The sequence below is a fragment of the Chanodichthys erythropterus genome, chromosome 6 (genome assembly GCF_024489055.1).
Source record: "Chanodichthys erythropterus isolate Z2021 chromosome 6, ASM2448905v1, whole genome shotgun sequence".
Taxonomy (NCBI): domain Eukaryota; kingdom Metazoa; phylum Chordata; class Actinopteri; order Cypriniformes; family Xenocyprididae; genus Chanodichthys; species Chanodichthys erythropterus.
In genome coordinates, this window is record NC_090226.1 from 4,127,738 (window position 1) to 4,142,295 (window position 14,558).

At 38.6% G+C, this 14,558-nt stretch overlaps 1 protein-coding gene across 2 annotated transcripts in view; it reads right to left on the reverse strand.

Annotated features, from left to right (window-relative positions):
* The window catches only part of LOC137021403 (uncharacterized), a 59,914-nt gene that overhangs the window by 45,138 nt on the left and 218 nt on the right, over positions 1-14,558 (reverse strand). For both annotated transcript variants that reach the window (XM_067387783.1, XM_067387782.1), the window contains exon 2: positions 12,798-12,899. In XM_067387783.1, coding sequence (XP_067243884.1) covers positions 12,798-12,899 — 102 coding nt within the window. The remainder of the gene's footprint in view (positions 1-12,797; positions 12,900-14,558) is intronic.

The window sequence follows — 14,558 nt, forward strand, 5'->3', positions numbered from 1 at the left end:
TCAGCTGTGCTGCCATTCTGGATTAAAGAAAAATAGGATACAAGAGAAGAAAGTTCAACACTCTTGTTAAAAAACGTATCTAAAGTAATTTTTGTTTATTAGTATGGTTGAATTGGATCAATAAAGGTCAGCAGCAAAGACACTGGTTAATAAAGTGAGATTAAATGCATAAAGTATATTTGTGTAATTTAATATAGTTAAGTATTACAGGGTTTGCATAAAAGTCTGAGATTGCATTTCACTGTTTATATAAATTTTCAGGGATTCTGAATGTTTTTGTGCAAGTAATATGAGTAAACACATGTTCACATTTAGTCTAGAACTACAATCCCATCATGTTCACACAGCGCACACAACACCTCTGCACTTTATTTCTCTCAACATGGGGACAGGACAGGATATTTTGTTGTAAATTGAAAAAGTAATGCGTTACTTTACTAGTTACTTGAAAAAGTATAATTCAAGCATTCATAATGCGTTACCCTCAACAATGAGAAATAGAGAAGTAATCTGCGATTACTTAAAAACCTGATCTCACTGGTATCTAGGAGAAACTATTGAGTTTCAAAAGATTTCACTTGCGATTTGCCTTTTTATTTAGCGCCGTCTCTCTCTTGGCAACAGTTATGTTGGGATCTAATGACCATTTCACATTTTAAATTGGAAGATCTGTGGCTGTTATGCTCCATCTAAAGCAAAGATTTAGAAGAAAAACACACAGTACATTCGCATAAGACAATGAATAAATGAGCGGCTTCTCTTGAAAAGTTTTTCTCTCTTTCATTCCAAGTAACTCGACTGGGATGAATTATAAAAGAACGAGGCGTTGAGCAACTTATTTACAGGATAATTAAGACTAGACTATATATCCCTTCCTATTCCTATTTGTCATTTCTCGTCTCTTCCTTCATATTGCTACATGCTTTGGCAGAACAAGTGAGCGATTCTGAAGACTGCCATTTAGTCTCATTGTTCTGCATCAAAGTAAGGGGCTTTTAAATTATGCTGACTCTGACGACTGTGGCTTTAGAGGCAAATTTTAATCACAGAGTCAGTCGCCGTCTGCCAAGCGCTGCCTTAAGCGTTTGCCTTTCTCTCTCTTTCACGACCGTCTCCCAAGAGTAGCCAATGAGACGCAGAGCTGAGGGAAAACGGCTTAACAACAAAGAAAATGAAAAACAAAACAAGGCTACGCACACGCTGCTAATACTCACACAGATATAAATAATGTGTGGATGTAGGTGGTAGAGAAAGATAGAACAGAATAGAGCGCTGTGGACTCTTTGCTCCTTCTCATGTAAACAATTATAGGTGCACACAGGCATGCGCACCCACTATAATTAATTATGAATGTATTAAGATGAATCGCTCCCGTTTCAAACTCTACTGACATATAAAAACACATTCACGTTCGACACAAACACCAATCAACATTCAGCGCAAATGCCAAGGCGCCGCACCCGCATGTGGCCCTCGTCTAACTGATGTCCGACTCTTGATCTGAGGGAATCTTTGAAAAACACCTATCAAACCTGCCCTTCAAAGTAATGTCAAGCATCAGAGAGTCTGGTCTAAACCGAGGATACAAAGGTATAGCATAACTTAACTCTTTATCATCTCACCATAAAGAGCTCTTTTAAATTCTTCAGAAACTCCATGTCAGCAGCCTTGAGATAGGCTAAAGTGACAGATAGATAGACTGAACTTTTCTACAGGAGGCATTGGAGGTCACTAAATACGGAACGTTCTAGGCCGAAATAAGTGATGAATGTGACTTCTGCGCAAAGGCACTGTGGGATCTCTCACTGTCAATAAGCAGCATGTTTGTACAGATCCCACATGTGACTTTTAGTGACCCCAATAAGAACAACAACACTGATGGTGACAGAAAAGCCCTAAAGGCAGTGGCTGAAAAGCAGCTTTATTTTCACTGAGAGTGTTTACATGACAAATGAGCCGAAACATACTATTCACTAAGGTGATAAATGGTTGGTAAGCATCGGGCATGGATAAACCATAGGGCCGAGCCAAAATAAAGTTTTCCAATATTCCCTATTTTTGGAATTTTTCTGTCATTAAATCATGTTAAAAGGCATCAGAAATGGAAGGATGAACAAAGGTTTTAAAGTTCCTCAGAAACCTAGGTACTACTGCACACACTCAACCTTCCTTACAACGTTGCATATTGTAAAAAAAATTAAATTAAAAAATGATTAAAAAATGTTTGCACTACAAATAATAATTATTCATGGACTGTAATTTCTGTAAAGCTCTATTTTTACCCATAACTACAATGCTTTTTATGTGTCTATAAAGTGACAATGATATCACAAAAGCAATTAGAGAGCAGTGTCTTTATTTTTTATTCAATTTTCTCTTAAAATTGAAAGACTCTGTTGATTAAAGACCCCCTGTGGTGAAAATCAAGTTTTTAATGTTGTTTATATGTCTATGTGGTGTTTTTAATATGCTATAAGACAAACCATGTGCAAAATTCATAAGCTAGCACCATTGCTGAGTATTTTTTTCTCCTTAAAACTGCAGTGATGCAAAAATGCAGTTTGAAACTGTCCTTGTTCTCTAAGTCACAAATATGTTGTAACCAATCCCATCAACGCACAGACAGGCTTTAGCATATCATTAACTATGACCGCTCTGAAGCAGGGGGGTCTCAAGAGAAGCCAGGTTATTTTAATTTTTTTTTTTTTTTGTTAATATGAAAAATCAGATACCTTTAGCAATATATTGGGTGAATATGATGTATATTACGATGAACTATATGCCTTTCTCCACTGACGTTCTAAGTTTTTCAAAGCGTTTCTAAGAAAATATACTGATATTTAGAAGGCAGACCGAGATGGCGAACCGGAACATGGTTTGTGCAACATTAGCAACACATTATTAGCTGTTTTATAACGTAGTCAAGCAAAAGGCTAATCATATTAATTAGTGTTATGTGCCCGACGTTGTAGAGAGCAATACATAAAACGCATTCCCATTCTGACACATCAACTTGTAGACAAGCATGTATGTTCAAACATATACGCCTATGACTGAATTAAACCAGTTTTCCACTTGCCATTGTGCAGCGTTTACTACAGTAAAGTTGACCAAGTGGATCGGGTATTCTGAGCTTGTGTGATTGAGTGGAGGTGGGGCTAATTTGCATATTCATAGATCCGTGTATACTAAATGAAGCAAACAAGTTATATTCAAGCTATTTTAATACATAAAGAAATTTTGCAGGAAAAAAAAGTTTAAATATGTAATTTTGCTCATCAAAGATGAGTTTTAAGGGATAAAATTATTGACTAAAGGGGGACTTTAACACAACCACTGTGTGTGTGGGCCTCATAGTTTTTAATCTCCTTGGAACAATACAATCCTGAAGAGGAAACCGATAAACAGGATTTATAAAGAACAATCATCTGCAAAGGTGTCTGTTGAAATGTTTTGACATTTCTCGCACACATTCACAATTAATGCCTTTTAATTGAGCGGACAGATCTAAATGGCAAAACAGGCTAACTGTGCAAAATGAGTTCTCGTATTCTAAATCTGCAGAGCTACATTTCTGTTCACCCAAGGCAAGCACAAAGAAGGTTCTCCCTCTGAGGATTACCGCATATCTGCGTTCTTTAATGACTCTGTAAGCATCTATCGTGTGCACGTACATGGGTCGGTCTCAAAACAGATGGAGCTTCGCCACTGCAAAGTGTAAAAAGACAAGAATGGACACAAAAACTTTCCACACCTCATCAGCCCAATGTCACTTTTTAATGAAAGCCGTCTCTTTTTCCATTAAATTGTCAGCACTGACGGACATTTTCTGTTTGCATTTGTTTATTTGTAGACTGTATTTTCCACGGAACGCCATTTCACCTGCCGTAAGCGGTTTTGTCTCAGATCGTGGCGGGGTGTACGCTTCGAACACTCCTTTAGAAACTCTTCAAATTAAGAATGGTGCAATGACAAATGCTCTGAGAGCGGCAAATCTGCTTCAGAAGGCAAATTTGGAGCCTGTCTGAATAAGTAGAGGGTGACATTTACAGATTTGATTTTCTCTCTACCTCATCATATAGCAGACACGAGCCTGCACAAGGGTCGCTGTAGTGTCTGCCATGACTTTTTGATCCCATTTTGCAGAATGTGGGCTTTGGAGGAAATGCATTAAACTATCCTGATATAAGAACAGATTCAAGAAAAAATTGGAGGTCAAGTAAATCTAGAGCCATTTCTGTACAACAGATAGTGGCATAGAGGACATCTGCAAAGACAACAAAAACCTAAAAGAAGTAAATGTTATGGAGATCAATTACGTCACTTTCGCTTCGCCTCTGTTAATGGATCGATTTTGGCCCATCTGTCATATTACAGAGATGTTTCACCAAGGACCGCAATCTGTCTCGTGAGAAATGTTCCAGAAAATCAAATCTCATAGCCGTTCGCATCTCAAATGAAACTTTAGATTATAATAAAAAAATGCAAATTGCAAACCAGCATGCTATAGATCTACTCATCAACTGATTAATTTTTTAGCTTGTAAAAAAAAAGCCGTACATATAATAAAACGGAAAGAAAAACTCAAATCCTCCAGTGAGATGAGGTGTCAGTTAATTATAAAACTTTGTATAATAAAGACTGAAAAATGCTGGGAAAAGCAACATTTACAGCTCCCAGTATAGATATTAAGGGGTGTCTAGGGAAATTTGAGATTTTTTCCTCCATTTTTTCAAACAAAATTAATGTGACAGAAATAAGGGCTCATTGCACAGTAGTTCCAAGCAGAGAGGGAGAAGGATGGGACTGCATGTTAATTCATCAATGGCGCTGGTAAACTTTTCAAGTGGTCTTCCCTCAACTGCTTTATTAGCCACATGAGTTGAAGGCAGGCTAGGAAAGAGGGAGGTCTTTTGACTTTCAAGTGGAAGTAGGAAAGGCTTTGATATGAAAGACAGCATAAGAAAGGAGAACGCAGCGGGCTGACATGGTCTTTTACCAAGCTGGCATTCCAACCTCCATACTACAAGCCTCCTCTGCGCCTCTCTCCAGGGAATTGTGCACTGCATGAAAATCAGTGGTATAGTTATCTATATGCTAATTTCCATGGGACGAAAGGTGAATATTCAGACATTGGAGTCACACCCACAGCGTTATCCATGTCTGGTCAAGCAAAACACAAATAGGAAGACCATAACATAAGAAACAACTTAAACACATGCAAAGACCGCAAAGATATGCATCTAATTTAATTATTAAGTTCATGTTGTGATGATGAACTGAATTTTACAGACCCAAAGTAGGGCTAGGCAATATATCTAAAAATTTATATATCTCAATATTTTTTTCAAATTTTGATGATATTCAATATTTTTGCATTTGCCCTCGAAAGATTTAAAAAGGATAATTTTTTTGCCTCCCATGAAAAAGACCCAGCTATCCAAATATTGTTTCCGCCGGTTCCAAGCCTCTACTCATTTCACTTGATACTATCTCAGCAGCTGTTTATGAGCACTATTTATTCATATTACACATTTAAGCTAAGCTGTTAAAAACTAACGGTGTACACAACAATTTAAGTGCTCATCATGGCGTCCCGGACACAAATATTTTAACGATTTATAAGATGAATCACTGTTCTGCCATCTGGGATTTCAGTATGAAGATAAAGGTGAGGACACATCACATCGTTTGTTTGCTTTTGGCATCTGATAGAGCATTTGGACCTGGAAGCAGCAACGCCTGACATCATGCTTAACAAGTGGATTGTTATGAAGTACATACTAGGGTTGTCAAAAGTACCTTCTTCGGTACCAAATCAGTACACAAATTTTAAAAATGTGACAACACCAGCATTTCCCTCTAGGATTTGGGGCACTGTAGAGTGGATTCGTAAACACCTCTGATTGGCCAATGCGTTCACGCACTCAACAGATATGTCTGTGATTGGCAACAATGGTCAACGCTTCAAAAACATGTTGTAAATAGACATCTTTGATGCTCTTCACTGAGCGCTTACTTAATATATCCGGTGATAGACTCCTGCTTTTAAACGCTCCCATGTTTATCTGTGTAAGTACTTAGTGAAGAGCGTCAAAGATGTCTATGACATGTTTTTGAAGCGCTGATCATTGTAACCAATCACAGACATATCTGTTGAGCGCGTGAATACAACAGCCAATCAGAGGTGTTTAACGCTGCATTCACACGGGGCGTCAGCGTCAACGCTTGACGGAGGGCGTGTCTGAAGCTTGTGTTGACGCGACCGTTATAGTGATTACAGCCAATCACATTACTTTCCGGTGTTGCACGAACGCAGTTGGCTAGCGACTGCTCTAGGGAATTTGCACAGGGCCATCTGATTGGATGACGCCTGCGTTGGCGCTTGAAAAGTTGAGAAATCTTCAACTTCTGCCGCTTGCAATGCGAGTGAAGCAACGCTACGGAACCCACAATTCAGTTCGGCAACGCATGACATCACCCATTCAAAGTAAATGAGAAGCGTTAACACCAACGCCTCGTGTGAATGCAGCGTAAGAATCTGCTCAACATTTTTAAAATTTCAGTAGTGACTTGGTACTACCCCGATTACATACATTTTTTATTTAGACAGTGACCACTTACTCTTTTTTTTTACTTAATGAACACAAATGGAACATTTAAATTATTTACTTAAAATATACAAATATAAGTAATCTTCCTACAAAAAGTAAAAGGGAAATTAAATTGGTTTTATGTATTTATAAACATAACTTTTAACATTACCACAATATTCATGATATTACCTAATTTTATAATGTCACAAATATATAATATGTATGGCCCAGCATTCCATCAAAACTACCTTTGACCGCTTTGGGCTACATCAACCTCAGAGCAACTACAGTTTATAAATCCACCAGCAGATAAAAACGCCACATTCTGCTGTGTGTATGAGAGGCAAGATCTTTTTCTGTATGCAATAAAATTTCTATTGAATTAGCAATGACTTGAAGGTTTGGACGATGTCAGTCAAATTGATTTAGCATCTACTGAAGCGACTCAAGGTCATGGAGCTCGGAGCCAGACCTCGTCCAGAGAGAGTCTGCAGTGTGAACACTTTAAAGCAGAAGGTGTGGAGAGATTCTTCAACAAATCTGAGGAAAAGTCGAGAAGGAGTGCTGCCGTGACCTCCAGCGCTGGTCCTCCTCCTCAAAACCCTTTGAGCCAGAAAAACATGTGAATCTTGGTGCTAATCTGGGGTTTAACGGCTCATCTTTAAAAGGCTTGACATTGAAGAGCTGTTTTACTGTATCTGTCATGGCAGCTTGAGCAAGCATCACTTCAGAGAAAAGAGCAAAGCTTGTTTTAGGATAGGATAAAGAGGGCTGACAAAAACAGATCTCAAATCGATAGTGTCCTCTTGCTTTTGTGCCACAATGATAGGATACCTTTTCTTTGCACACTTTTTCTTTTTTTCTCTGTGATTTGAAATTCACTAGCACCAAGGATGATGTTGACTGAATTCTGATCAACTCTGGACCACACTGTATGCGATGCTTTATCATAACTAATCATGCTCATATAAAGCATTTTGACAGGATGATTGTGTGATCATGATCCTCATCATAAAAACCATAGTGACAGAGTGGACATAAAGAAGGGAATATGAGGATAAAAGAATGAAAGGGAGGATGATAAATCTATTTTTCCCCCACAGGGAAACGGCCTGACAATGATTCACATTTCCTCTTAACAGAGAATAATGTGCCGCCCGAAAGCCATTAAAGGAAGCTTGTGTCCGGCCAGAGCCATGACATCATTTGGCACGCTGTTTTACCACCTTTTCTGATTCAAATGGGATCTGGGTCCAACTGGTCAGTTTCAATTTCACTTGTCCCTCCCGCTCCAAGATCAATACCAATCAAAGCAGTGATTGCTCTATTGTTCTGCTTAATACTACAGCTCCTTCACTGGCTCCGGGCCTTCATCACCATCAGCGGCCACATCTGCGCCATTCAATAGATCATCCGCCAGATAGCTATCTGGCATTTGGCTAATGAAGATTGTTTATAGAGAGGAGGTTATAAAAATGTAAAGCTTCTCTGTGGTTTTTACACATTAAAAAGGTAAATTAATGTCACTGTCATCTCCCTGCATGGGAGCTGTGTTTTGATGGAGTTTGGAAAGTTACATCTACTCATACTTGTCTTTTTTTGTTTGTTCTTTCATTTCTCTGGTAAAAGTCCAAGGTCTGAATTCATTAACATTCTTAAAGAAAACAATAATACGTTCATTAGGGGAAAAAAAGTTCTCAACTATTTTCTAAAGAAACATTTTAATGTTTTCTAATGTTTTAATCTTTTTCTTAAGAATAAATCAGACATTGTCTGATTGTTTTCTAGCATGCTCAAATAATACTCAAAATTTTAAAACTAATAAATCTTAAAGGGATAGTTCACCTAAAAATGAAAATGATCCCATAATTTATTCAGCCTCAAGCCATCCTAGATGTATATGACTATCACACAATCTAACACAATCGGAGTTAAAATATCCAAGCTTTATAAAGGGAGTGAATGGGGGGCGAGATTTTGAAGCCCAGAAAAAGTGCATCCATCCATCATAAAAACGATCCATACTGCTCCAGGGGGTTAATAAATGCCTTCTGAAGCGAAGCAATGCGTTTTTGTTAGAAAAATATTCATATTTAATACTTTAATAACTAGCTTCTCGGTAAACGGCCGATTTACAGTGAAAGGGTAATCCAACTTTAGAGCAAAACAAAACACTGTTCACAAATGAGTCTAAAATGAGATATTTTAAAGAGAAATATCAGAGGATTTTGATATATTTCGTCCTATTTGTTTGAACTGTGAGAGGCGTCTAAGTTTACGATATCCTGTGTCATACATGGTCATCTGCCTAGTTATTTTAGTTTATAAAGTTTATGGATTATGGATTTAGTTTATGGATATTTTTTAAGTATAACTCCGATTGTGTTCGTCTAAAAGAAGATAGTCAAATACACCTAGGATGGCTTGAGGGTGAGTAAATTATGGGATAATTTTCATTTTTGGCTGAACTATCCCTTTAAGGACATAAAAGCATATTCGTCAAGAATTTGAATTATCCTAGTTAATACACTTTATTCCTGAAAAGAATGTTTTTAAGTTAGAAACCAAGAAAATAATAAAATTCTTCTGAATTATATTTTCAAGAATGTTTTGTGAATCTGGCCCCTGGTGTTTAAATATAATCAGAATAATGCTGCATGGAACTAACTCATATTGATTTAATGTTTCTTTCAAATGCCTAATGAATATTGATATCTATATAAATGCATTAACTGTGTACAAGAAAGGGATAAAATAGCTTTCGATAATACATTTTTCTTTTTTAAAAAATTATTGTGCAATCTACAGAAATATAAAAGTAATATAAAAATTCACTACTAGATAATATGCAAATATTATATAGACATTCTGAGGCATAAGATAAATGAAGTGATAACAAAACATATGCTTCTGACATGAATTATAAAACAGAAGCAGTTCCTATAAACAGCACACAAATAGGCAAACACCAGCTTGAACCATTGTCTTACACCTGGACGCATAAAACCAACATGCAAATCCATGCAACACTGACTACCAAAGGCATTCAGAGACATAAACAAGACAGAGGATATGAGAATGCTCAAATACACATGGACTCAATCATGCAAATGAGTGTATGAATACAAATGGATAAAGAGTTGAGCTATGCATACAAAATGCACTTTAGAGTTCTGGCAAACAATTTGGTCCTGTTTTCTGCCCTACCCGAGCTCTCTCTCTCTCTCTCTCTCTCTCTCTCTCTCTCGCCATCATCACAGTAACAAAAATTGCATATTATCATCACTATGCTCTTCAATAGCTTCTTGTTTGAATCATGTACTGAATGTCTGAGTCTTTAGACGACTCATAATAACCTCATTTCGGTGTTAATAACAGCACGGTACACGAAAGCCATTTACACGGTGTGAGCACCGAAGCCAAAACCACATTGAAAGTGAGAGATTGGATAGCTAAACAACATCCTTTCACTCTAGGTGTGATTTTGTCAAAGGTCTCCAAAAACAACAAGGTCAGCTTCATTTAAACCTGCTGGACCTAAAAGGAAGCTCTGCTGCACTGGCTCAGTCGTGACTTGCTCCCTGAAACGAGTAAACTGAATGTATGCTGGCACGCACAGATAAGGCATGATTGTTATGAAGAGTGGCATAAGCCTGCGCCAAGTGAAGCGTCACCGGACGCCCGACACGCTAGAGCTTGGCACAATTACCGCCAACTGTTTTGATAACGAGAGATGTTATGCAAGCAAAGAGTTCAAACTCCTTCAAGACAGGAGGCCGATTCTGTGATAACCTCACTTTCGTGTCTGAGTGTCCCAGGAGACCAGCGTCTCTCTCTGCTCTCTTCTTTGGTAGAGCAGTTCAGTCAACTGTTTGCGTCTCGGCAACACGAACAAAACCTCTCATTATTTGCAGGATCTCAATTAAATTTTATCTTAGCCAATTTAAAAGATCTGTACGGCAGCAACTTCTCTCTTAATTGCTAGGGTGTTTTTTGAAAATAAAGCCTTGCTGATAAAACACTGAAGATATGGGATACTGTGTTTGTGACAAGAAAGCAAATGAATGCACTATCATCCTTCCATTGAAGTCAAGGGATGAATATCCCTAGGTCTCCAGAGGCTAACTGCTTCTTGTCTATTTACTCTTGTCCAAGAAAATATTCAATTGAAAAAAAAAATTTGCAAATTCATGTGATAGCAAAAAACTTGGTATGAATTGAACACACATAGGCCTAAAAGTGAAAAAGCTGCACATCTAAACATATTCTAAAGAGATTTGATGATGTGCATTGTGGCTGCCTTAATAAGTGGGTGTAGTTCATCTGGGGATTTCCACTGGTGGAGTAAAAAAGGCTATGCTGGACACTAGGGAAGAGGAGAGGGGGAAGGAGAGGAACGGCAGACCAGGATTCCTCCCAATTAGCTCACTTCGACATTCTGGTTCTGTCCCAGTTGGCTCCCAAAGCTTTTCTTGGCTCAACAAAGCAAAAGAATCAGACTGAAATGGGGTCCATGAAGAGGGCTGCCTGAACTGGATCTCCTTTTATCCTCACATTCCGACACGTCCGGGGATTCAAGGCTCACAAGCAACATCTACCACTGCATTATAAGAACCATCGTTTTTACTCGAACCACAATTTACTCACCCCGATGTCATCCAAGATGTTTATGTCTTTCTTTCTTCAGTCGAAAAGAAATTAAGGTTTTTGAGGAAAAAATTCCAGGATTTTTCTCCATACCGAGGACTTGAAGGTTGAAGGTCCAAATTGCAGTTTCAGTGCAGCTTCAAAGGGCTCTACATGATCCCAGACGAGGAATAAGGGTCTTGTCTAGCGAAACAATTGGTCATTTAAATAATAATAATAATAATATTCATACTTTTTAACAACAAATGCTCGTCTTGCACTGCTCTGCAATGCGCCATGCATTACGTAATCAGGTTGGAAAGGTCACGCATGACGTAGGCAGAAGTAACGCAGTAGGGCAAAAAACTTTGACTTAGTCTTTGCACGTTCACTTTGTAGACACTGGATAAGTACTTTCACCTACATCACATGTGACCTTTCCAACGTGATTACGTAATGTGTGGTGCATCACAGAGCAGTGCAAGACGAGCATTTGTGGTTAAAAAGTATATACATTTTTAATTTTTTTTAGAAAATGGCAGATCCTTTCACTAGACAAGACCCTTATTCTTTGGCTGGGATCGTGTAGAGCCTTTTGAAGCTACAATGAAACTGCAATTTGGACCTTCAACCCACTGTACCCCAGTAAAGTCCACTATATGGAGAAAATCCTGGGATGTTTTCCTCAAAAACCTTAATTTCTTTTTGACTGAAGAAAGAAAGACATAAACATCTTGGATAACATGGGGGTGAGTAAATTATCAGGAAATTTTAATTCTGATGTGAACTAATCCTTTTAAACCACCAAGAGCCAGCATGACCAGAGATGTGTATCCCTCCAGCTGCTAATTACACTGTTAGCCTTCAACAACTGGACAGCAGAACTCCTGCCACTTAGTGTCCATGTCGGAGTGTCTTCATTAAGTGAGTGTCTCTTCGAAACAGCCTTGATCACTCAGTGAAATCACTGAGAACGGCTGGAGAGAGAGAGAAGCACAACAAGAACACACCCTCATCCACACCCACGCAAACCAACGCCTGAGCTCTGCTCAAAGAGCGTTGTGCGTTGATTAGCCATGACAACGAGCTGCTGCTTCCAAAAATATGCTGCTCGTTCCGGAGCAGCATGGCCACGCATGAATAAACATCATCTGTAATGGAGCTGAATGAAAATGAGACGCTGGCCTTTTTTAAGCTGATCTACCAAGAATGGCCTCTCCCTACCGACACCCTGCACTAAAAGTCACCTAGCAGCTGAATGTTGGCTTATTACAAATTGCTTTGATAGAATTTGCTAAGCTCTTGAACCTGGTAAACACACCAGGAAAACAACCATTATTGTGCTGAAAGCAAGGTTTTAGATCATATGCTCTAGAGACACTGAAGTCTTGTAATAATTTGATCCTTCTCTGGTTTGTGCTCTGGTAATACTATAAAAACACTGCTGAAGAACTATACCAGCTGCGACAATGAGGTTATACAGTATGTAAACGAATGGGCAGAGAAGATGAACAGCATTTCATAACGTTGTCATGTTTTGAGGGATGCAGTGGAAAAGGAAGCCAGCTCTCTTACTGTTGTTGTCTGTGTCATCGCTGACACTCTTAGGAGGAACGTGGCCGGTGTAACCGACGGCGGTTCTGTACATTCGATCCGGATTACGTATTTTCTTCAGTCCTACAGGGGACACAGTGGGGGAAGGGAACAGTGAGGGGAGATGGTCTGTGGGTACAAAAATACAAAGCCCTCTACTTTCTATTCATGCAGAGGTCATTAATTGCTTTTACTTTCGCCTTCTGAATGACTCCAGCGCATTATGATTGTGATGTTGCCATACATTTTTTGCCCTTCTGCAACTGATTGGTACATGCACTAGAGGTCAAGAGGTCATTTCAGGTTTATTTTAAGTTCAAGAAAAATAGCTGCCATCACACTTGCATTTGTGAGTTTAAATTAACTTTTTCAGCATCCACATATTGCATACAAGATGTGTATGTAGGTGTGCAATCAACTAGGCTGGCGAGGAGCTAAATCTACATGTTGAATCATACCACATGATTAGGTTCTACTAATTTCTGCGGCTTACTGGATTCTTAAATGCAGTTGGCAGGGAAAAGCCTACTTTTGAGCATGGATGCACAACATTAGCATGGAACTGGGAATAAAACTGCTGCTCATTAAAGCGATAGTTCTACCAAAAATTAAAAAATGTCATCACTCACCCACCCTCATCTCATTCAAACTTGTATGACTTGAAGAATGTTGGTAATATTTTTAGTTACTATTGACTTTTATTGCGGGGACAATGAAAAAATAAATAATCTTTTCATGTTCCAAGAAGCAAGTTATACTACATTAATTTCATTTCTTGGGTGAACTATCCCTTTAAGTATAAAGCAGCAAAGTCTGATGCTGTAAGAAACACATAAAGCAAGCCATAAAAAGCATGCAAATTACTGGAACTGAAATCTAAACTAGCACTTTAATTTCTCCCTGTTGTCGCCTAAACGTTGGTAAACATTATGCTCATATTGACTCTTTAACAGTGATGGCCAAGGATTTAATACCGGAACCACTGGTAAACTGGACACACTGTGCCTTCTCCTTCCAGTTGGCTAATCAATCCTTACGATCAATCATTTAGAAAAGGTCTATTGGGTCAAAAGAACTTCTTCAGACAGAAAGAGTAAAAGTGGGAGACACAGCAACAGAGAGCACGGCTTACTATGTTCACTTAGCCAGGAAAACTTCAGAGCAATTCTACACAATCCAATTTGTTTGGAAGAGCTATTAGTATCAGCTGTATTTTTTTATTTATAAGAGTGCTGCTGTTTGCATCGCCAAACAAATCAAAAACACCCAGGAGGTTAATTTTAAGCAAAACCACACAGTGAAAATTTCACTTCTCTGATAAATTAGTTAAATTGAGATTTGATAAGCAACCAAATATGTACAATTGAGCTTACACAGCCTGCAGTTGTCAGCACAATACAGGTGAGTGGAAGCACGTATGAGAGAGAGCAAAATAATGGATGAATGGATGGAGACACTCTCATGCACTCTCTAGCCAAAGAAATATTCCAGAACACGACTTTGAAAACATCTAAAAGCTGATGGGGAGCACATCCTTGTATGCAAGCTGCCATCATCATGTTGGCAAGAACCACTGGAGAATATGCTTCCTGTGTGGAGGAAAAGAATAGAACTGATCCAGGAAGCTGGCGAGAGCAAAGACTGTCAGATACAAATGCGTGACACAGTTTTAGGCCGTACAGGTCAAAAGAGGCAATGTTTTCTCCTGTTCTGTGGCAGCTCAAATGGGTAAAAATAGCCTAG